Raw genomic sequence first — 22,330 nt, 5'->3', positions numbered from 1 at the left:
GAGTGACAGATGCACACTCAGCAGATATGCGAGTGCCTCTCAAAGGAAGCCCCTCATTGTTTGGGGAAGTGTGTGAAATCCAGCCTCAGCAGAAAGTGAAGTGAACTGCTGATGATTCGTCGACGCAGTTGCTGTTTTTCACCTTCTCTGCTGACAAAAAAATATCATTAAACATTTGATTAATGAAGCGTTGACATATTGTTGAGTGTTGTCAGGAAATAATACATTTCCTGCGACTTATCTTAAGAGAATTGAAGGGGAATTGTATAATCATATCAATGAATCAAACAATCTCGGTATGAAAAAATAAAAACAACAACTCATTATCGATTGACCAGGAAACGCCAAACGATCAGTTGATAGTAGAGATGATTGCTCCTGCTCCAGTTTCTCCACAACACTGAAACCACATTGTCCACCGGGACCAAGAGCAAGGTTTTGAATCATGTGCAGGGGTTGTGCGGGAGGAAAGAGCCACCTCCTGGTACAAAACGGTACATTATATAATGATGACGACTGTTTGCAGTCAAAACCAAGCAGTCCACTCACTGGTAATAATATATTACTAATATTATAAATTAAAACATTTCAATGTTTTGATTGTCCTATGCCAATTTTAAAGATACAGTACGTATGTTCTCAACCTTAGTAAAGTAGTTAATATTATAATGGCATCTTATGGTAATGTGCCATCTTGTTTTGAATCTATAACATAATATATAGAGCTGAGACAATTACTCGATTATTAATTTAAACAAATTAAAATGTGATTGTCCTATGCCAATTTTAAAGATGCAGTACGTAGGTTCTCAACCTTAGTAAAGCAGTTAATATTATAATGGCATCTTGTGGTAACGTGCCATCTTGTTTTGAATCTATTTGGGAATATTCAATAAATTCATATACTTTAATTACTCTAAACATTCTTGACCTTCATGGTCTAATTTTTTTTTTTATAAGTTACTTTCCTGAAGCATTTATGAGTACATGTATAGTTATAAGGGAATATTTTATTATAAAAAGTGCATTTTCATCATTGGTAGTGGATTGTGTAACTGCAGGTCTGATCTATGGAGGATGAGACCTGACATCAATAAATAAATGTATACAGGAATAAATAAATGTAAAGCATGTATTCGTTTCTGTATCTATTTATGCCTGCATTTATTTAATTATTTATTGACATGTCAGGTCTCGTCCTCCATACTGATCGTCATCAAAGTCAAGCGACCAATAGGACGCTGGAGTGGAGGGAAGGGGGCGTGCCTTTGATCGTTCCGAGCACCAATCAGGTGACTCCATCTTGTGCAGTCAGACTTCTCATTTTTTCAAGCTCGCGCATGCGTACTTCATTTTTAAAATGGCGGCCGTACAAGGTGGTCTGGTCGACGCGGATAATGAGAAAGACATAAAAACGGAACCACCGAGCGACGGCTGGGTAAATAACAATGCGAACGACGGCAAAGTGCTTTCCGCGTCGCCCGGCCCCAGCGCTACGGCTGGGGGCAACAAAACGGCGGCGGCGGCGACGACGGCGACGACGGCAACGCCGGCGGGAACCCCGGAGGACCAGCAGACGCTGTTGGCGGTCCTGCAGTTCCTCCGAAAGAACAACCTGAGCGAGTCCGTCGAAATATTACGCCGTGAAGCGGGTCTACCGGAGAATTCACTAGAAGCGAAGGCGGGAGACTCGTCTGGGACCGGAGGTGCGGACACGGAAGCCGTGGATTCAAACTCTCTTCTCAGCCGGGTGACCGTCTCATCCTCAGCCAGAGCACCGTCGCCGAAAAAAGGTCCGACACAGTCATTGGCTCGTGAAACACCGATTAACATTTAAACGTTTCCGGGTAATGTAACATCACATGCGACTTTCTATGGTAACAAAACAGTTATAAAAATAAAGTCGATATATAATGGAGAGGAAAAACTTAAAGTAGAACTCCACTATATTATTATTAACAGTAATGCTGCATTTATAACATTACACAGTAGAAGGTCTTCATGCGCAGTTTCTTCACTTGGTCCAGAACTTTCTTTGGTGTTTCATGATGTATTGTATATACGTTTGCCTTCAAATTAAAGGTTCGCACCGGAACCTTTAATCAGATTTACAGCCTTCAAGTGTCTTGTTGTGTGGATTATCTGACAGCTGAATTAGAGCTGGAGAATAATCAATAAATTCAAAATAAGTAATTTAATTACAATAATCGGGCTTTCTAATGTTGCAGCAGCACATATAGCAACAAATGGCAAAGGTGCATTATAGACACCAGAAAGTATTACAGTGTAGAATAATGAATAGTTAATGGGGGTGCATTGAAGATACTGAATTCAGTTGGGATATAAAACAAGTTAAAAACATATCAATAAGATTTTTTATACACTCCACAAACACAGCAATTATCAACATCACCTGCTTTGATTCAAACAATCCCTCTGTCAAATGAATGTAAAGAAGGATGTTTTTCTGCAGGGTTATGCAGCTGTGTCTCACTTGTCCTTTTCTTGTTGTTTTTCAGCCACAGCTGGTGAGGATCAGCCCGATGTGAATGTGGTGCTGTCGGCTTACAGCCAGCAGGGAGACCCGGCTCTGTACGACGTCTACTACAGCGGCCTGAAGAAGTTCATCGAAAACGTGTTGGACTGTCACAGGGCGGAGCTGTCGCAGGTCTTCTACCCGCTGTTTGTGCACATGTATCTGGAGTTGGTGTACAACAATCATGAAAACGTGGCCAAGGCTTTTTTCGCAAAGTGAGTTTCCCTTTCTTCAAAATGTATTTGATCCCCCCCCCCCCCTAAATATTCAGTCATGTAAAACTCTTTACTTTTGTCGTCTATCTCAGGTTTAGTGGGGACCAGGAGTGCTACTATGAAGACGACTTGCGTATTTTGTCCAGCCTTTCAAAGAAGGAGCACATGAGAGGCAACGAAACGCTCCTGGACTTCCGCACGAGCAAATTTGTCCTGCGCATCTCCCGCGATTCTTACCAGCTTCTGAAGAGACACCTGCAGGAGCGGCAGAACAACCAGATCTGGAATATAATCCAAGAACACCTGTACATTGACATTTTTGATGGCATTCCACGCAGCAAGAGCCAGATCGATGCCATGTCCGGCAGCTTGGCTGGAGAGGGAAGACGAGAAGCCAATAAGACCAAGGTTAGTTTTATACACCAACATACATATTATACAAGATGTGTGCCGTCTTTGTCTCACTACTTTTTTTTTTATTTTAATAATGTACACTACTGTTCAAAAGTTTGGGGTCACCTATACACTTTCTATTATAAGTCACACTTTTATTCATCAAAAGAGTTGCAAAATGTAGTCAAGACATTGAAAAGATTAGAAATAATGATATTTATTCAAAAATAGAACCAGCAAAACTGTTTTCAGCTGTGCTAACATCATTGCACAAGGGTTTTCTAATCATCCAATAGCCTTCTAACATGATTAGCAAACACAATGTACCATTAGAACACTGGAGAGATGGTTGCTGGAAATGAGCCTCTATACACCTATGTACATATTCCATTAAAAACCAGATGTTTGCAGCTAGAATAGTCGTTTACCACATTAACAATGTATAGAGTGTATTTCTGATTCATTTAATGTTATATTCACTGGAAAAAAGTGCTTTTCCTTCAAAAAAAAGGAAATTTCTACGTGACCCCAAACTTTTGAACGGTAGTGTTGCTCAATTTACAACATGTTCACTTTTCATTTTCTATTGGACTTGCTTTTAGGTTTACTATGGATTACTGAAGGAGCCTGAGATTGAGCTTCCCCTCGATGACGAGGATGAGGAGGCAGAGAACGAGGAGGGGAAGCCCAAGAAGAAGAAGCCGAAAAAGGACAATATGGGCTCCAAAAGCAAAAAACAGGATCCGAATGCACCCTCTCAAACTAGGTAGGGACTATTTTTTTAACACTGTAATATTCTGCTTCGTTCTGCAACTCACCACTGGGATTTTATCGAGCTTGTCTGTGCTGCATTAGAGTAGAGTTAATTTGAAAATTCCAGAACATGAGCAACTTTTGTCAGTTGAAAAATTGAAAATCCTCTTTTAGGGAACTGTCTTTTATTCAGATATACCATTTATGAAACTTTAATTTGAATGACATTGCCTATCAGGTAAATGCCAGGTCAATCGTTTCTAGCATTTCACCTGTCAAAACTGACAATGTTTGAAAGATACTGTAGATTTTATTTCAGATAATTTGTGAGCTCATTGTTAGAAATATTCCAGACTGACTTGCCTGAAACTTATTCTTTTGTTTGTTTGCTGTTGCTTAGGATACCTTTGCCAGAATTAAAGGATTCAGACAAACTCGATAAGATCATGTACATGAAGGAAGCCACCAAGAAGATCCGCCTAGGACCGGATAACCTCCCGTCCATCTGCTTCTACACTTTCCTAAATGCATACCAGGTAAAACCCTCATGAAAACAATGATGCACTATGTGTTCATATCCATATGAAACTGTTTTTGTCAGTGCAAATCGGTTCTGATTACATAACACTGTTTGCGCTGCAGGGTTTGACTGCAGTGGACTTCACAGACGACTCCAGCCTGATTGCAGGAGGCTTCGCTGATTCCACAGTGCGGGTGTGGAGCATCACACCAAAGAAGCTCCGCAAGGTCAAATCTGCAGCAGGTAGAGTATTTTTTTTACTCCCTTTGTTGTTAGAAAATGTTTGCATTCACAAAATTCTCATATTTCCTGTCGTCTCTCAAGACTTGAACAATATTGACAAAGAGTCCGATGATGTGCTGGAGAGGATCATGGACGAGAAGACGGCCAGTGAGTCAAAGGTCCTCTACGGACACAGCGGTCCAGTATATGGCATCAGTTTCAGCCCGGACAGGTAAATACAGCTCTGGTGTTGCAAGTGTTTGTCAAAAGTGAACGTATAACATTATTTTTGTCTGTTTCATCTTTCAGAAACTACCTACTGTCAAGTTCTGAAGATGGTACGGTCAGGCTGTGGAGTCTTTTAACATTTACTTGTCTAGTGGGCTACAAGGGCCACAATTACCCAGTGTGGGACACCGACTTTTCTCCCCATGGCTACTATTTTGTCTCTGGAGGACATGACAGAGTTGCCCGGTAAGAATGTGCATCACTGATATGTGATATGTAAATATACTGCTCTCTTTACACGTCTGCGTCATCACTTCAACAGTCTGTGGGCGACGGATCACTACCAGCCTCTACGGATCTTTTCTGGTCATCTAGCGGACGTCACCTGCACCCGTTTCCACCCCAACTCCAATTATTTAGTGACGGGGTCGTCCGACCGGACGATCCGCCTCTGGGACGTCCTGAATGGAAACTGTGTCCGTATCTTCACAGGTCATAAGGTCAGATACATCGCCAGTTACCATGCTTTACAGAATGTCACTGGAATTGTGTGTTTGGGCTTGATGTGATTTGAAGATTCACAGATGAGCCAAGCTTTTAACTTCATCTTCCAGGGTCCTATCCATACGCTAGCTTTCTCTCCAAATGGGAAGTTCTTGGCGTCTGGAGCCACAGATGGAAGAGTTCTTCTGTGGGACATCGGTCACGGGCTGATGATTACGGAGCTCAAAGGCCATACCGATACCATCTACTCCCTGAAGTTCAGCAGGGACGGCGAGATCCTCGCCTCTGGTGAGTGTTCCACAACTTCTCTTTCAACTGTGGAACAGATTATGTTTGCAACGTGTCTTCATACGGCAAAACTGTCTCCTGCTCTCCTCTGTAGGTTCCATGGACAACACCGTTCGTCTGTGGAACGCAACGAAAGCGTTTGACGATTTAGAGACGGACGACTTCACAGCAGCTACAGGACACATTCATCTACAAGATAACTCACAGGAGCTGCTGCTGGGCACCTATATGACTAAATCAACACCGGTCATACACCTTCACTTCACGCGGAGGAACCTGCTGTTGTCTGCTGGGGCCTACAATCCATAAGACATTACTAAATTATGAGAAGAAAAGAAAATCAATGGAGGCTTGAAATTAAGCTAAAGGTTGGTCTCAGAGTGCTCCAGAAAAGTCGGGTGATTCGTGGGGCAGTAGGAAACTGTTAGAATCTGCACACCTGATGGACGTTTAGCTGTGATTGAGTTTTAAAATAAGGTTAGCCCACTCGTGTACTGATCAAAAGTCTGAGAGATTTTGGCTCCAAATCTAACTTTGTCTTTTGTAGATACTCGTTTGCCTGAGAGAAGTGCCATCGCTGTTTGAGGACCATGCATAAATCACTGCCGTGTGTACAACTTTACTCGACACATGGCTAACATTTCTGTATCATAGTCTTTTATACTGGTGTATACTGTAAATAAAACAAAGTGTTTTTTTATGTCATGGGTATAAGTGTTCTTTATTGTTAACATTGAGAAACCAAACAGTAATATTTTATTACATGCACATCTAGCTGCTCGCTCCACTCCCAGCTGCTGGAAAACATGGTCAAAATGGAAACCTGTGGAACAAATTAAATAAATAGATCATTACATTGAACAGTAATGATGGAGTTGTTTCGTAAAATGCTGAAAACGTACTTACATGATCACTTTTCTGTGACGGCGGCTTGTTTCTTGGGCTTCAATTTGAAGAAAAGGACTATGGCTGCTATGCTGGCATATGTGGCCAAGACACACTAAAATTAAAGACACAAGCAAATTCATATTTTAGAACGGTTTAAGGCTGTCCGGTAAACGATCGTTACAGGGAGAGTTGCAAATAACTTACATTCCTCCTTCCGATGATTGTGTACGAATTGAAGTACTTGGCAAATCCAGTAAACTGGTGTGTTCCAGCGTCATGTCCTCCCATGATGGATAATTAATGGTCCTACCGTGAGGAAAAAGAACATTTGAATGAATAATATTGCACTTTTTCCCCCCATTGAACCTTACATTTTATAACAATGCAGTTACAGTATACACTCTCTGGCAGGTTTATTTTATATTGTACCAGTCAATCACATCACATGCAGCAACTCAAGTGCATTTAGGCATGTAGACATGGTCAAGAAGACCATGAAGAAGGTCTTCTTTGATTGTTAGTGCCAAATGGGCTGGTCCGAGTATTTTATATATAAAAAGAACATCTTGATGGTTTTAATAAGAGGTCCTGTCTTGACGCCAGAGGTAAGACGAATGACAAGACTTGTTTGACATTATACAGAGGACACAGTAACTCAAATCGTTACCGGTTTCAATCAAAGAAAAATAAATTATCGAAGCAGATTGTCTATGGCAGCAGAGTACAACACCATGTGCCATTTCTGCCACTTATGAAGATTTACTGTATACCAAATAATGTGGCCGTTGAGTGTGAATTGAAAGGAAAATAGAGTTATGTCGTGCTTATTGGAGATAAGACCTTGAGGTTTGACAGATTGCCACAATGTTATTTGACACTTTTTATAACTAAATGTGACGATCACGGTTTGAATGTCAACACACATTGACTAGCATTTATGAACTGGTTACTGTAGTTAGAGCACATAATGACATCTGTGACTTCAGTGGTGGTAACCTTAGCATGCTGCTTCTAAATCTCATGTCGGACACCCAGTTTGAGCAGTAATGCGTTACAATATTTATTTACGACACATATCTTACTTCCTTGCTTTCATTCACATTGTGGTTGTTAAACAGAATTACAGCGGTCATTTAAATTAGACTAACTTTCATCAGGCAACTGTCTAACTCGTTAGTTAGCACACTAACGTAGCTTGCTAGGTTAGCCATAAGCTAACCAACTATTTGAACCGTTTGTCAATGAGTTTATCGTCACGAAGGAGTTTTAAATACAACACGTGTGCTGCAAAGTATTGCTAAAGCCAACATGAACTGACGTATTTGTTTAAAGTGTGTGTTGTCCTACCTTTAATGACACACGACCCTGAGCAGATAGAATGAAACAAGTGCCCTTCAGCAGAGGCCGCAACGCTAAATCCGCAAGGAAATCCCGCCCACATTCAGTGACGCAAGCCTGCGTTTCTATTGGTCCACATTGATGTCACTCACACGTATGGCCCCAACGCGATTGCTGAATGGCTGACGACAGGTGTCAATCATGTTTGTGCTCTGTGATTGGACAAATAATTAAACGCCTTTAGAGTTATGCTTCCGGGTCAACATCATGGCGTGCTCCTGAATAACATGTGTGTTTGGAGAGACTGTAAACCGGACATTTAATAATGTAAGGACGCGTTTCGTTGTTATTAATGAAAATACATTTAATATATATCTAAAAGTCGTTATCAGGTTTGTGTTTGGAACATTTGTTTGAACGGTTAAAACTTCTTAACTCTGCCAGCGTAACGGCTAAAACATGTTAGTGCTAGTTAGCGATTACCTCATGTACCTTTTCAGTGTTGACGTGTGTTGATAAATGGTTTTAAATCGGATTAATCGCAGTCACTACATATATATTTTACAGAACTGAATACAACATCGATCATGGCATCATTGGATGAGGATTTCCCCCGAGGAGGGCCAGCAAAGGACCCCACGAAAAGTAAAATAGTGGTGCAGAGGGCTGAAGTGGACAATCTATTCCAGGTAGACTTCGTTTATTTGCCTTTCTCTCTTTTCCTATTCAGATGACTTTGTAAAGGTGTTATGTCTACAGAAAGAGGCTGATTTCATAAACTGTATTGTGATGATTAGTAAATAATCATTACTTACAGCCCTACTAACAATATCATGCTGTGTATTCTTTCCTACACACACCTATGCTCTTCCTTCATACAGTGGGCAGGGTATCCTTCCTTTCCCCTGGATTGTGCACTCTTCACTTAATCTCACATAAGAATTTATCAGTGGATTCCTTGTTATATGGGTAACGGTAGCTTTTTCCTTGCAGTCAAATGAACAAGCAGAAACAAAGAAAAGACGGGCGACGGTCAAAGACGACGGCAAGAAAGTCAAGAAGCAGAAGACGGACAAAGAAAAAGACGGCCTCACTCTCAACGCTGCAGCCAAGTGTGTGGAAATCCTGCACACGAAGGTAATTCAACAATCCTGTGAATTCTGTGAAATTATTTGTAGTGGGGGAAACTGAATAAAGAGTCATTCAGCACAGTATCTGACTTGATATTGGGTCTTTCTATTTCTTTATTGACAGAATGTGAAGGAGGGTATGCTGATGCTGGGCTGCGTGAAGGAGGTCACAGACTTTGAGGTGATCGTCAGTCTGCCTTGCTGCCTCCAAGGCTTCCTGAGCATCAAGAACGTCAGCGACTCGTACACCAAGCTGCTCAGTGAACAGCTGGACTCCACGGACACAGAGGTAGGCCTTCTGGAGTGATGGTTTGAAAATGCTGTGTGGATATTTCATAATGTACTTAATAATATCTGCTTCTTAGGAGATCTGCTCCCTCCCTCACCTGTTCTACCCTGGCATGGTGTTAAGATGTATAGTTGCCAAGGTGGACATAGCCAAGAGTGGGTCTGCCAGCATCCAGCTGTCGGCCAGTCCAAAATTGGTCAACAAGGCTCTAAATTCAAGCTCTCTGAAAGCTGGCATGGTGAGCCATTAAAGGACATAATCTGTCAAAGAAAATATTCAGTCGTCTTTTGTTTTCTTTCAAACCTAAAATGCACTGACACGTCTTTTTTGATTTTAGATCTTGAGCGGATGTGTGGAGAGTGTGGAGGATCACGGCTGCATCATTGACATTGGCATCAGCGGGTCCAAAGCCTTCCTGTCTACGAAAGCATTAAAAGACAAACACAACAACCTGGACGGTATGAGAAAGTAGATTAGCTTAGTTTTCATTCACTGAGGGAAATCATTCCAATGGTGTTAATGTTTTATTCTGCGTTTTCTTGACCGCAGACCTGAAAGTGGGTCAGTTTTTGACTTGCAAAGTGGAAGAAGTCAAGAATGAAGGACGAGTCGTCCGACTTTCTTCCAGTCCCTCGACCTTCGCCCAAGCCTGTGCTGAGTCCGAGCATGGCTGGAACCTCACCAACCTGCTGCCTGGTCTTCTGGTCAAAGCTACCATTAAGAAGGTAGATAAAACATATATAAGCACGACAAAATGGTCAGGATTTTCTCTGTTGATCCAACCAACAAATCAGTGTTACTAGTCAATGTGTGTGTGTACACATGAAAAACTAACAACAATGTTTATTCTGTCTAACCTGGATGAAACTTTTTGTTTAGTGAATGTGTAGCTGTTGATCAGTTTATTTCGTTTTAGTCACGATTTATTTATGACAATGTAACAACTTCTACTGTTTATTGCAGGTGACGAAACATGGTCTGCTTTTGGACTTCCTGTCCTCCTTCACCGGCCAGGTGGACTTTCTCCATATGGAGCCAGAGCAGGCAGACAAGTACACGGAGGGGAAGGAGGTAAAACTGACTCAGCATTGTGTGTGTATATGTATGTATGTATGTATGTATGTATATGTGTGTATGTATATATGTATGTGTATATATGTATGTGTATATATATATATATGTATATATATATGTATATATATGTATATATATGTATGTGTGTATATGTATATTTGTATGTATATGTGTGTGTATGTATGTATATATATGTGTATGTGTATACACACACATGTATGTATATATATGTGTCACTGGATTTGTCTTGGGTGAAATTGGTGACTGATCTTACGTTTTCTATTATTCCACCCAGGTGCGAGCCTGTGTGCTCTACCTGGATCCCTCCACGCGTCTGGTGGGCTTGAGCCTGCGCAGCTACCTCGTTCAGCCTGAGCAAAAAGTCGAGCCCGCCCCTGCTGGAGGCGAACGCATTGGCGAGGTGGTGAAAGACTGTAAAATGACCGTCGTTCACCACATGTCCGGAGCCTTGTTGGAACTGCCGAACCAAACGTTGGCGTTTGTACACGTGAGTCCCGGGTACCCGTTTTGACTGTAGTGAAGAATAAAACCTGATCGTTGTTATTATTCAGGCAGCTTGTTTTTGATATTATTTTATTGTCTGTCTTGACAGAGGAACCACCTGAAGGAGTCGAATGAAACCACAAATGAGAACAGAGTGTTGGCAAAGCCTGAGCACACCTGCAGGATCCTGGACTTCAGTGTCATTGACCAAATCCACTTTGCCAGTCTGCGCATGTAAGTTTGTGGCTTCACATTTTTTCTCCCATCCCATAGTGAGTGTCGATCTCTGAATTCCATTTTTTTAAAGAAAAATTGTCTCTTTTTTTCTCCCAGGAGTGTGATTATGAGGCCTTTCTTCAGATATCATGATCTTCAGGTCGGTCAGGTTGTAGAGGTAAGGAATGATTCTCATTTATTCATAACATCACAAATCATAGTGACACCCAGTGGTAAAAATATGATACAGCAACAAAATAAAGACATTTCGTCTTGTATATATATCTGTCATCTCACATCCTTTTTCCCTTGTGTCTGCCTCTCCTAGGGGAAAGTGTCGGCCCTGCTGGAGCACGGGATGATTGTGCATCTTTCTGACCACATTAAAGGCCTGGTGCCGAAGAACCACCTGTCTGACATTATCCTCAAAAACCCAGAGAAGAAGTATGTGGCGGACATGAAGGTCAAATGTCGGGTCAGTGCATTTCTCTACCTTTTCCCCCCTCTTAATCCAACAAAAAACAAAATCAAATCTGTGTCTTATTGACCCGTGTTTGTGCTTAATTCTTCCTCAGGTGCTGTCGGTAGACGTGGAGACCAGGAAGCTGTATCTGACCAGGAAGAAGGCCCTGGTGGAAAGCTCCCTGCCGCTGTTCCTCACCTACGCCGACGCTCGTCCGGGCCGCGTGTCCCACGGCTTCATCGTCTGCATCAAAGACTTTGGCTGCATCGTTCGCTTCTACAACAACGTCAAGGGCCTGGTGCCGATGAGCGAGCTCAGCACCGTGGCCATCGTCAATCCGGAGGAGATCTTCTATGTCGGACAGGTGAGGACACTGAGCGACAATTGACAATTTCTGATCGTTTTAGCTTCTTAAATGTGAATATTTTCTTTGTTTCTTTGCTCCACATAACAAAGAAATCCTTAAAACTGAATCATTTTGGTTTGTGGACAAAACAAGGCATTCGAGAACATTGTCTTTCAATGTTTTTTTGCGTTTTCTGACATTTTATGGACCTAAAAAATTCATGGAGAAAATTGATGTATTATTGATAGTTGTTTGTGTCCAGGTGTTAAAGACTAGAGTTCTCAAGTGTGACCTGGAGAAGGAAAAGCTCCTGCTGTCATTCAAAGCTGCAGCAGAGGGAGACACTGAGGCAGCTGTCGAGCCCCAGGTTGACTGCGAGGTTGGGAAAGTAAGTTTCTTTTTTTCTTCTTCTTTCATTGTATTCAGTTAAATCGTGACGTCCACATTTTTACTTATCTGATCTCTGCAATGTGTTTTTTAATGCAGCGGCTGGAGGCCAAGGTGCTGAAAAAGTCAAACACCGGAGTGGAGGTCGCCATCCTCCCTGACGACATACACGCCGTTTTACCCACCATGCACCTCTCTGATCACGTGTCCAACTGCCAGCTGTTGTGGGAGAGCCTGCAGGAGGGAGACGTGGTCTCTAACGTCGTTTGTTTCAACAAGAACAAAGGACACATCGTATCCTGTTTTCTTAATTGTCTATAGTTAGTTTTTTTTGCCTTGCTGAAGTCTATACTATATGGAAACACCTCAAACGCTGATGTTTTCCTCAGCTACTGCTTCCTTTTAAAGTCTCTCACTAAGAAGCCAACGGTGAGGTGGTCCCTGGAGGAGGGCGAGGTCGCCAAGGATTTCTCAGAGATCACAGTCGGGATGCAGCTGATCGGCTGGGTCAAGAACATCATGTCCTACGGCGTGTTTGTCGAGTTCCCGTACGGCCTCGTTGGTCTCGCGCCCAAGTCGGTGAGTAAAAGGCTTTGGGTTACGGGTTTCTTTATCCTCACGACCTTGAAATCATCAAGTGTGTGAAGGTCGTCATGTTGTCACTTTGAGCGCCATTTTCCTGACTTTACCATATGTACAGACTTTGCTAAGGCGAAGTACCCACAATTCATAGTGTGTGGGTAAAAATCCAATGAGGTGAATGTAAGATTATACGATTAGTGCTGGGTTGGCCAGCGCTATATACAATATTAAGTTTATTAATCAACCATTTAATTTAGTTATTATGTAATGATGACATTTTGCCTGATCAAATCATACTATACTAAATTTTTCTTTTGCTCTCTTTTCCCAGGCCATGACCAACAAGTTCATCAGCGACACGGCGGCTGCCTTCCAGCTGGGCCAGACCGTCGTCGCCAAGGTGACGAACCTCGACGAGGAAAAGCGCCGCTTCCTGGTCACGTTGAAGATTTCCGAGGTCATCGCGCCAGAGACGGACGCCCAGACCAGACTTATCAACGGTCTGCAGGAGAGAAGAGCTGTGGGTGACATGTTAGCGATGAGAGGTATGTTTGCGTTCTTAATTTCCACGTAAAAAATCAGACCTTGGAGGATCTAACCTCTTGTTAACGTCTGCCGTCACGTCAGGTAACGGGGAACTTCGCCAGCAGCTGGCTGCTCTCACCGTTGGTCAGAAGCTGAAGATGACAGTAGACGCTGTGGACGGCAACGGTGCAACGTTTAAATCTGATGATTTGGGCGGTGCTACCATACTGGCCAGCAAGTACCACGTCATGGGTGTGTATTAAACGTAGACACATTTAGAAGTGAATGCTAAGTTGTGATGAATGCCATTTACAAGACTTTGGAATACGTGTAGGACTGAACAATAATGTTGAAGCAAATCGCTTAAAGGTGCATTATGGAATAAATCTAAAGCAACTGGCCATACAATCCTCCTAATATGTCACAGAGACTCAGGAATAATGTTCATATGACAAACTGAACTCACCAACAACAACAGTACAAACAAAATATTTGCATAAAAAAATCATTTGTAGACTGCAAATCATGTTTATGTTCTGGCATGTGGTGCCACCTACCGCCGTCTACCAATCATTGCAGTCATTAGAGTCTCAGCTGCCGAGCAACCACGGGTTGCCAGTACCATCAGAAAACGAAACCTAAAAGACCTCGGTAATTTGAATGTAGTAACCGTTTTTGGCCACATTCTTACATATGGCACGTTTAAGGCTAAAATTGTCCTATGCCAATTTTAAAAATGCATTAGTATGTTCTAGTCAATAATATACTGTCAACTGCATGCATCGCTCTTTTCAGGTGTCAACTTGACTGTAGGACAGAAAGTCACCGCGGTCGTCCTTTATGTTGACGTCCTGTCCAACACCGTCCACGTGTCTGTCCGGACCAAACTGTTGATGAAGAAGAAATCTGTGAGTGTTGCTCTCCTCGATGCCATTTCACACTTTCATACGCTGTAGGGGCTTTTACTCGGATAGTTTGAGGAGGAAGTCATTTTAAAGTAGACATATTATCCCTTATTTTTCCCAGAACCTAGTTCCCTGGTGTCCTAATCCTCCATAATTCCTTGTGTCTGTTTGTGTTTACAGTTAAGTGAAGGATCCAAATACACCGTGATGGTGCAGCACGTAGACAAAGAGTTCGCCGTCATCTCACTGGACGACACGGCGCAGCTCACTGTGATCCAGACCAGCAATCACCTGAACGAGGTCTTCCTCTCTGAGTCGGAGAAGCTGAAGGGAGGCATGATTCTGGAGGTTGAGGTCATCGAACCCAGCTTTCAGGAAATGCAAGGGCTCCCTCTGGTGTCGTGGAAACGCACCGCGCCGAAACGGCTGCGCACGAGCTCGGAAAACCAGGTGAGCTCCAGAGGTCACTGCTTCGGCGAAATCCTGCAGGGGAAAGTGAAGACGGTGAAGCCCACCTGCATTCAGGTGACACTGGAGGACGGAAGCACGGGCAGCGTGCACGTGTCGGAGGTGAAGGAGGCCGACAAAGTGAGTCTGGGTTCTTTCCCGACGTCCTCGGTCAAAGTGGGCAGCGACGTCACTGTGAGGGTCATCGGAGGACGAGAAGCCTCAAGTCACAGGTAAACACTGCTGTAACTTCATCTACTTTCCCCTGATATGATGTTGTTAAACGCCTACAGTATTAGGACTGTGTTGTAATTATAGTCTTGATAATGAATTTTTTTTCTGTACTTTCAAATCTCTTCCCCCCCTCCATAGATTCTTGCCGTTTTCTCATCCCAAATTCACATACACCATTCCTGAGCTCACACTTATACCAAGGTACGTGTTTTGTTTTTGAGTTGTACCACATGGAAGTGTTGCATAACCTAATGCTTGATACCACGAATGTCGCTGTGTAATCCGAATGTAAGCAATTTGATATTTAGGGGTGGGAAATTATGATTACTGAAATGACGATACAATATTATCACGATATTAGAGCTGCAACTAATGATTATTTTCCCGAATAATTGCTTCATCGTTTGGTCCAGAAAATGTCAGAAAATGCTAAAAAAAACGTTGATCAGTGTTTGTCAAATCTGGAAATGAAGATGTTCTTGAATGTCTTGTTTTGTCCAAGAGGCTGAAACGGTCAGAAATCTTGTTTTAATCCTGAAAAAAGCTTAATCGATTATCAAAATAGTTGTCGATTTATTCGGTAATCATTAATAATCGCTCTAGGTAGAGTGATAACTTGGCGCCATCTAGTGGAGAGTTTTTTTTTTATGCTAAACCACAAAAAGTTTAATGTTAATTTGTCACATCACTTCACATATATTTGATACTTGGTGTCTTAAAAGTGATATAACATCATGATAGTTCACTGAATTTGCTGAATTGTGGGTACTTTTTTATAATAATATAACATTACACCGATATATGACAGCTACTGTATCATAAACCTCTTCTGTTCAGAACTGTTTGTATGAATTTAACATATTAAATTCTTAGTTTTACGTCTATTTTTTCTCTCTCGCTGCAGCAAACTGGACAAAAGTGTCGATTTCAAGCAAGATACAGCGAAAGACAAACTCAGCAGCTATAAGGTCGGGGACGAAATTACATGCTTTGTATCAAAGGTAAGTTTTAAAGATTGTAATTTACGCCAAAATGTACTCTTTTTTTTTTATCACAAATTGACAAAGGACAAAAGAACGACAATCAAATGTTTCCCTGTGCTTGTTACCTTTGCCCTCAGTTTAATCCAGAGAGGAAGTCTTTGGAGGTCACGATCAACCCCGGTGTCACCGGCACGGTTGAACTTTTAGCCATGATCACTGATCCAAAAGTAAGTTTAAAGCCACATCGGAGTCTTTTTATATATGTACTGGAATAACACGTTTAAATTGAGGGTTTGTTGATTTTTCAGAATGCCGCTCATCCAGAGAAACTCTACAAGCTGGGCCAAGCAGTCCGTGCCACGGTGGTGGAAATTAGCTCCAAAAATCATCCCTTTGTGCTGTCACTCACAGGTTATCATCATTTGTTGTTGTCAGCAGTTATTAAATCACAAGTAGTAATCAAAAAACAGACCTTCACTCCTGGGATTCCTGTGTTTTCCAGGTGGCCATAAACTGGAGGAAGGCACCGTTACTTTGGGCGTCGTGACGAACGTTCAGCCACAGGTCGGCCTCCTGGTCAAGCTTCCCTTCGGAGGCATGGGCACTGTGTCCGTCACTGACCTGGCCGACGCCTACAGGCCAAACCCCCTCGCCGGCTACAGCAAGGATCAGCTTCTCAGGTCTGATTTACTATGAACCCTCTAGAGTTCTCAGGTCTTCTGATTACAGCCTTTTAATTATCCAAAAGAAGAGAAACTCATCGTCCTACAGCCTGTCTGAAAACCTGAGGACAGGACTGAATATCAATATGTTTAGAAGCAATATTAATTTATTTTGTTTTACTGTTGGACACATTTTATTTCCTCCTCTTTTGCTACAGGTGTTTCCTCCTGGAGAGTGAAAATGGAAAGTGGCAGCTCTCTTTACGCCAATCAAGGTATAACAAATATCATGATCAAAATTTGATCATGTCAATCAGGGAGGAATAATTTATTAAATAGCCACCAGGGGGCGACTCTGGCCAGATTGTGATACAGGATCCTTTAAAATGGGAGGTCAGATTGTTATGGGTCACTTAAATGAAGCTCTTCTCTTTTAGACTGAACGTGCAGCAGGACAAGTCTGTGAAAGACCCCGAGGTTTTATCTTTTGACAAACTGAACGAGGGTGAGGTCCTCAGAGGCTACGTCAAGTCTGTGGGAGAGCAGGGCGTCTTCATCAGGTGAGCGGAGAGATTTTGCATCTATGGCGTGACTCTTGTGACATGAACTCCAGCTCATGCTTTCCTCACACTCACACACACGTCTGTCTTCCAGGTTGTCTCGGCAAATCACAGGCAGAGCGCAGCTTCAGCAGTCCACCAAGTACTTTGTGAACAATCACAAAGTCCTGTCTACACACGTGCCTCCCAACACTCTGCTCACCACTAAGATCCTCAGGTAAATGTATATATATATGTGTATGTATGTATGTATATGTTTGTATGTATGTGTATGTATGTATGTATGTATATATGTATATATGTATGTATGTATGTATATATGTATATATGTATGTATGTATGTATATATATATGTATGTATGTATATATGTATGTATGTATGTATATATATATGTATGTATGTGTATATATATGTATGTATATATATATATATATATATATATATATATATATATACATACATACGTGTGTGTGTATATATATATATATATATATATACACATACATACATACATACATGTGTGTATATATGTGTGTATATATATACATATATGTATGTATGCATGTATATGTGTATATATGTATATGTGTATATGTATATATATGTTTATGTATATATACATATATGTTTATGTATATATATAGATATATATGTATATATATATAGATATATATGTATGTATATCTATATATACGTATATACACGTGTTCAGTTTTAGGGCTAAAATGCCTTGCGGCGCATAAATGTGTAAAAGGACAAAAAAAGAAAAGAAGTCATTGTTCCAGACATTAGAAACTGATCCAGACAAATGGAGAGAATCCAGAAGTGTAATGCTGACGCTGTGTCTTTGTCCGGCGCTGCTTCAGGTTACAGTTGTTTTTAAAATCAATACTTGTCGTCGTGTCATTTTAAGTCTGCGGCTCTTTCTATTCTCGTCCTCAGTATTGACAAAGAGGAGGAGTACGTCAACCTCTCGCTTCTCCCCGCGGACACCGGCAAGCCGGACGTCCTCCCAGAGTCTCTCGGTCTGCCGCTGCGTCTGGTCGGAGAGGAGAAGAAGAAACGCGACACTAAGAAGGAGAGGAAACGCACACTGTCTGAGAGCGAACAGGTAACGAAGCCTCAGCCTTCAGTTTCCCCTCTGCTCACGCGTCAGACTGTCTTTCCTTCTCCCCCGTCCATTAAATCGTAAACACGTGTTACGTGACTCGCTGCTCTGCATTGTAATTTACAAGAGGACGTTTTAAGGTGAGCAATCGACCAATATGTGGAAGCACTTCCTCAGGCAGGTCAATCCATCTTCATCCAGCATTCATTCATTATCCTCTGTTCTGACGGTTAATAATTGCTTGCATTGATTCTGGGCCTCATTCCTGTCTGTCTGCATACTCTTTACGCTTTAATTACACCCACTGTTGTTGCCTTCATGTTGTTCTTATGTTCTCTAAATTGCCAGAACCAAGCAGAGGCCCAAGTTCCGAAGAAAAAGAAGAAAACAAAGAAATCCAAGACCGACGATAGCGACAGTGGAGTCGAGGTGTACTTCAGGGAGGAGGAGGAGGAAGAGGCCAAACCTGAGCCTCCGAAAGTAAGATCGGTCGTAATCATAATCAGTCGTGTTTTTGGTAGTACTGGGCGCGTTTATGCACATTAACACATGACGCGTTTCCATGACGACTGACCGGAAAAATACGTGTGTGACGTCAGGTTTACGGTGCCTGGACTCCGGTGCTGCGGCACATAAACATGACATCTTGCGCGTCTTTTTCCGATTGGTCGTTTAAACACGTGCATTAACGGCGTTAGCTTTAACGCACGTTAGCGCATTAGCGTAGGCATGCCCAGCATAAAAAAAACACAGTATCAGATACTCAAGCTTGTGATATCGATATCAATTGGACATGAAAAAAAGTGTTATTCAACACCCTGACTAAAAATATATATCTATATATATATATCCTTCCGTTTGCTCAGCAGGTGACGAGCAGCTCGGCAGCTCCATCCAGACTACAGGTGGCAGCAGGTTTCTCGTGGGATGTGGGTCTAAACTCCCTCAAACCTGCGTCTGCACCACAAGATGCAGACTCCAGCGATGGAGAGGAACAAGAAGGAAGCAGTAAGGTGAGGCGAACGTCGAAGTAAAACGCATGTCCTGCTCAACAATAGTCTTGCAGAAGCATTCATGATTTCTTCTCCTCTTTACGACTGCTCTCCACAGCCCCAGAAGAAGTCCCGTCATGCGCTGGAGCAGGAGAAAAAGGCGGCAGAGAAGGCGCTGGTGCGACAGGAAACGGAGCTCATGGACCCGAGCCTTCGGCCGGAAGACGCCGCCGCCTTCGAGCGCCTGCTCCTCGCCTCCCCCAACAGCTCTCTGCTTTGGCTCCAGTTCATGGCTCACCACCTTCAGGCCACGCAGATCGAACAGGCCCGAGCTGTGGCCGAGAGGGCTCTCAAAACAATCTCCTTCAGGTCGGCTCATTGATGAAATTATCTTTAGTTTATGCTTATGTGATTGTTCAGCCCTATTTATCACTTCTTAAAGACTTTAGCTACTAAAAGGAGGGTTCAATCATTACATTTTAGTAGTGGCTATTTCTCAACTCTCAGGAGTTTTCACATTTGTATGACCTTCTTCTTCTTTGGTGTTGTTACTGGTTGACACGGTTCCCACGGTCCTTGAAATCCTTGAAAGTTTGTGAATTTGAAGAAAAAAAACCTGAACATTTTTGAAAATCGCCAAATAATATTATATTTAGGTAAATATTAGTGCTGGGCACGTTATCGGTGGTTTGCGGCGTTAACGGTGTCAACGTTAACGCACATTAATGCATGGCGCGTTTCCATGGCGAATGACTGGAAAAAGATGCCTGTGATGTCATGTTGGCGTGCCGCGGCACCGGAGTCTGGGCACTGTTTACCAGTTAGCTCCGTTAGCTTCTTTAGCGCACCTGCAGTTGAAAATGAAAAGAGCAGAGCTACAAATAACCAGCGTACGTTAGCGCATGCCACGTTTCCATGGCGTCTGACCAGAAAAAGACTTGCGTGTCACCATGTTTGCGTGCCACGGCACCGGACTCCAGACACCGTTTACCAGTTAGCTCCGTTAGCTCCTTTAGCGCCTGTGTACTGCATATGTGTACCTCTGTCCTCAAAGTTTAGTGTTACTTTAGATACTAATTTTAACAATTGTCACGTAAACATGACGTTTTTGTCCGGGTCAGTCGTCATGGAAACGCGCCATGCTAACATGCATTAACGTTGAACGTGCCAAGCACGAGTAAATATCAACTTAAACCTACTGTTTCCTGCGTCCTGTATTGATTGATGTGCAGTAGGAAGACAAACATTGAGTCATAATTACTAGCGTTGTTGTGGTCACTCCTCACATGATCACCAGCAAACGTCCATTGTTATCGCACAGGCCCTAGTCTACTCTATGGCAGAATCTCTTTTAGTATTAATGTGTGTTAACAGCACTTCCTGCTTTTGTTGTTTAACACTTTTTTGTTACTGTGTGGGTGCAGGGAGGAGCAGGAGAAGCTGAATGTGTGGGTGGCCCTGCTCAACCTGGAGAACATGTACGGCACCGAGGAGACTCTGAAGAAAGTGTTTGAGCGGGCAGTGCAGTTCTGCGAGCCCATGCCCGTCTACCAGCAGCTGGCCGACATCTACGCCAAGTCCAGCAAGATCAAGGTATGGTCTTTAACGCTGCATTCTGTGTTTTTATGCTCGTCAAATTTCTCTGACTGAACTGTTTTGTTTTGTGGCCGCGTGCAGGAGGCAGAGGGCCTGTACAAGACGATGGTGAAGCGTTTCCGTCAGAATAAAGAGGTGTGGCTGAGCTACGGGTCCTTCCTGCTCCAGCAGGGTCAGAGCGACGCTGCCAGTTCTCTCCTGCAGAGGGCACTGAAGAGTCTGCCCACCAAAGAAAGTAAGATGGCTGAGCAAAGTCCAGTTGCTTTCTTTTCTCTGTTTCTTCCCCACAGGTTTATTTTAGCTAGTGCTGGGCATGCTAACGGCGTCGACGTTAACGGCGTGATGCGCTTCCATGACGACTGACTGGAAAAAGACGCATGTGACGTCATGTTTACGTGCGAGTCCAGGCACCGTTTACCAGTTAGCTCCGTTAGCTGCGCTAGCTCCTTTAGCGCGGTTAGCGCACCTACAGTCAAACTGGAGTGGGTTAGGGCTACAAATACCCAGCGTACCTGTGTACTGCGTATGTGTGCCTCTGTTTTTAAAGTGTAGCATTACTTTAGAGACTCATTTTAACAATCGGGAGTCGGGTAAACATGACGTCACAAGCATCTTATTCCGGTCAGTCGTCATGGAAACGCGCCGTGCGCAATTGAAGACGCAGCTAACGCATTAACGTGCCCAACGCTTATATTAAACTTTCCTTTGTCGTCATCCTCCCTCTCAGGTGTGGATGTCATCGCTAAGTTTGCTCAGCTCGAGTTCCGCTACGGCGACGCGGAAAAAGGCATCGCCATGTTGGACAAAGTCCTGACGAGTTATCCCAAACGCACGGATCTCTGGTCCGTCTTCATCGACCTCACGATCAAACACGGGTCGCAGAAGGACGTCAGGTGAGCCAATGAGACTCTTTGTGGTAGAACACGATCGCTATGGAGGCAACAGGAAGTTTCTAACGGTGTTTTCCCTCCACTTCCTGTCTCCCGCAGGGCGCTCTTCGATCGCGTCATCCACCTGAGCGTTTCCGTGAAAAAGATCAAGTTCTTTTTCAAGCGCTACCTGGAGTACGAGAAGAAGCACGGCACCCCGCAGAGCATCCAGGCGGTCAAAGAGAAGGCCATGGAGTTTGTGGAAGCTAAAGGCACCGACGCCGCGAACTAAAATGGTTTTCTCGCGATAGCAGATAGATTTTTTTTTTCTTTTTAAATAATAAAAACCTTAATGTCATCTGTATAAATCATCAAATCATGTCTAAAAACAAACTACTTTGCAGCATTTCACCATCTTACATTTTAATCACTTTTGTATGTAAATGAACATGAGCTAACGGTAAAAAAAATGACATTATTACTTTTCCCCCCCCATGTATGTGTTTTCTTTTTAAAATGTTCCTTGTGACGCATTTATTTTCTATCAACTTGACCTTTCAATAAACTGGGCA

The 22,330-nt window shown here is 42.8% G+C and overlaps 3 protein-coding genes across 3 annotated transcripts; 2 read left to right on the top strand and 1 right to left on the bottom strand.

Annotated features, from left to right (window-relative positions):
* Nucleotides 1-1,360: 1,360 nt before the first annotated feature.
* taf5 (TAF5 RNA polymerase II, TATA box binding protein (TBP)-associated factor) lies at nucleotides 1,361-5,968 on the top strand (the record flags this gene model as incomplete). The annotated part of the gene is made up of 11 exons (XM_083905991.1): nucleotides 1,361-1,793; nucleotides 2,520-2,751; nucleotides 2,844-3,159; nucleotides 3,747-3,910; nucleotides 4,298-4,433; nucleotides 4,540-4,660; nucleotides 4,742-4,871; nucleotides 4,949-5,113; nucleotides 5,190-5,367; nucleotides 5,482-5,659; nucleotides 5,754-5,968. 11 exons carry the CDS (start codon nucleotides 1,361-1,363, stop codon nucleotides 5,966-5,968), a joined length of 2,268 nt encoding a protein of 755 aa, XP_083762117.1.
* Nucleotides 5,969-6,352: 384 nt separating this feature from the next.
* Nucleotides 6,353-7,978, bottom strand: atp5md (ATP synthase membrane subunit k). Its single transcript, XM_083905999.1, has 4 exons — nucleotides 7,895-7,978; nucleotides 6,752-6,853; nucleotides 6,566-6,659; nucleotides 6,353-6,482 (listed from the first exon to the last, which is right to left on the bottom strand). The coding sequence occupies exons 2-3, from the start codon at nucleotides 6,833-6,835 to the stop codon at nucleotides 6,570-6,572; spliced, it is 174 nt and encodes a 57-aa protein (XP_083762125.1). The 5' UTR covers nucleotides 6,836-6,853; nucleotides 7,895-7,978; the 3' UTR covers nucleotides 6,353-6,482; nucleotides 6,566-6,569.
* Nucleotides 7,979-8,148: 170 nt separating this feature from the next.
* Nucleotides 8,149-22,269, top strand: pdcd11 (programmed cell death 11). Its single transcript, XM_083905989.1, has 36 exons — nucleotides 8,149-8,212; nucleotides 8,453-8,574; nucleotides 8,879-9,022; nucleotides 9,140-9,304; nucleotides 9,381-9,542; nucleotides 9,642-9,762; nucleotides 9,854-10,029; nucleotides 10,268-10,375; nucleotides 10,674-10,886; nucleotides 10,992-11,116; nucleotides 11,216-11,276; nucleotides 11,427-11,573; nucleotides 11,674-11,925; nucleotides 12,170-12,295; nucleotides 12,394-12,588; nucleotides 12,703-12,873; nucleotides 13,208-13,421; nucleotides 13,504-13,653; nucleotides 14,197-14,309; nucleotides 14,487-14,986; nucleotides 15,126-15,188; nucleotides 15,892-15,988; nucleotides 16,108-16,197; nucleotides 16,279-16,381; nucleotides 16,473-16,650; nucleotides 16,851-16,907; nucleotides 17,070-17,192; nucleotides 17,287-17,409; nucleotides 18,136-18,304; nucleotides 18,650-18,781; nucleotides 19,171-19,314; nucleotides 19,412-19,662; nucleotides 20,718-20,886; nucleotides 20,971-21,124; nucleotides 21,617-21,782; nucleotides 21,879-22,269. Exons 2-36 carry the CDS (start codon nucleotides 8,473-8,475, stop codon nucleotides 22,048-22,050), a joined length of 5,436 nt encoding a protein of 1,811 aa, XP_083762115.1. The 5' UTR covers nucleotides 8,149-8,212; nucleotides 8,453-8,472; the 3' UTR covers nucleotides 22,051-22,269.
* Nucleotides 22,270-22,330: the final 61 nt, after the last annotated feature.

This window comes from Microchirus variegatus (genome assembly GCF_963457635.1).
Source record: "Microchirus variegatus genome assembly, chromosome: 19".
NCBI lineage: Eukaryota > Metazoa > Chordata > Actinopteri > Pleuronectiformes > Soleidae > Microchirus > Microchirus variegatus.
The sequence above is the reverse complement of the archived record's forward strand: the minus strand, read 5'-3'. Positions and strand labels throughout refer to the sequence as shown.

Bases quoted from the DNA above. Each gene is read 5' to 3' on its own strand.
- atp5md (XM_083905999.1), bottom strand. From the start codon at position 6,835: ATGGGAGGACATGACGCTGGAACACACCAGTTTACTGGATTTGCCAAG. The intron at 6,660-6,751 runs GTAAGTTATTTG...CTTTAATTTTAG, and splicing joins CAATCATCGGAAGGAGGAAT to TGTGTCTTGGCCACATATGC.
- pdcd11 (XM_083905989.1), top strand. From the start codon at position 8,473: ATGGCATCATTGGATGAGGATTTCCCCCGAGGAGGGCCAGCAAAGGAC. The intron at 15,989-16,107 runs GTAAGTTTTAAA...CTTTGCCCTCAG, and splicing joins TTACATGCTTTGTATCAAAG to TTTAATCCAGAGAGGAAGTC. The intron at 18,782-19,170 runs GTAAGATCGGTC...TTTGCTCAGCAG, and splicing joins CCAAACCTGAGCCTCCGAAA to GTGACGAGCAGCTCGGCAGC.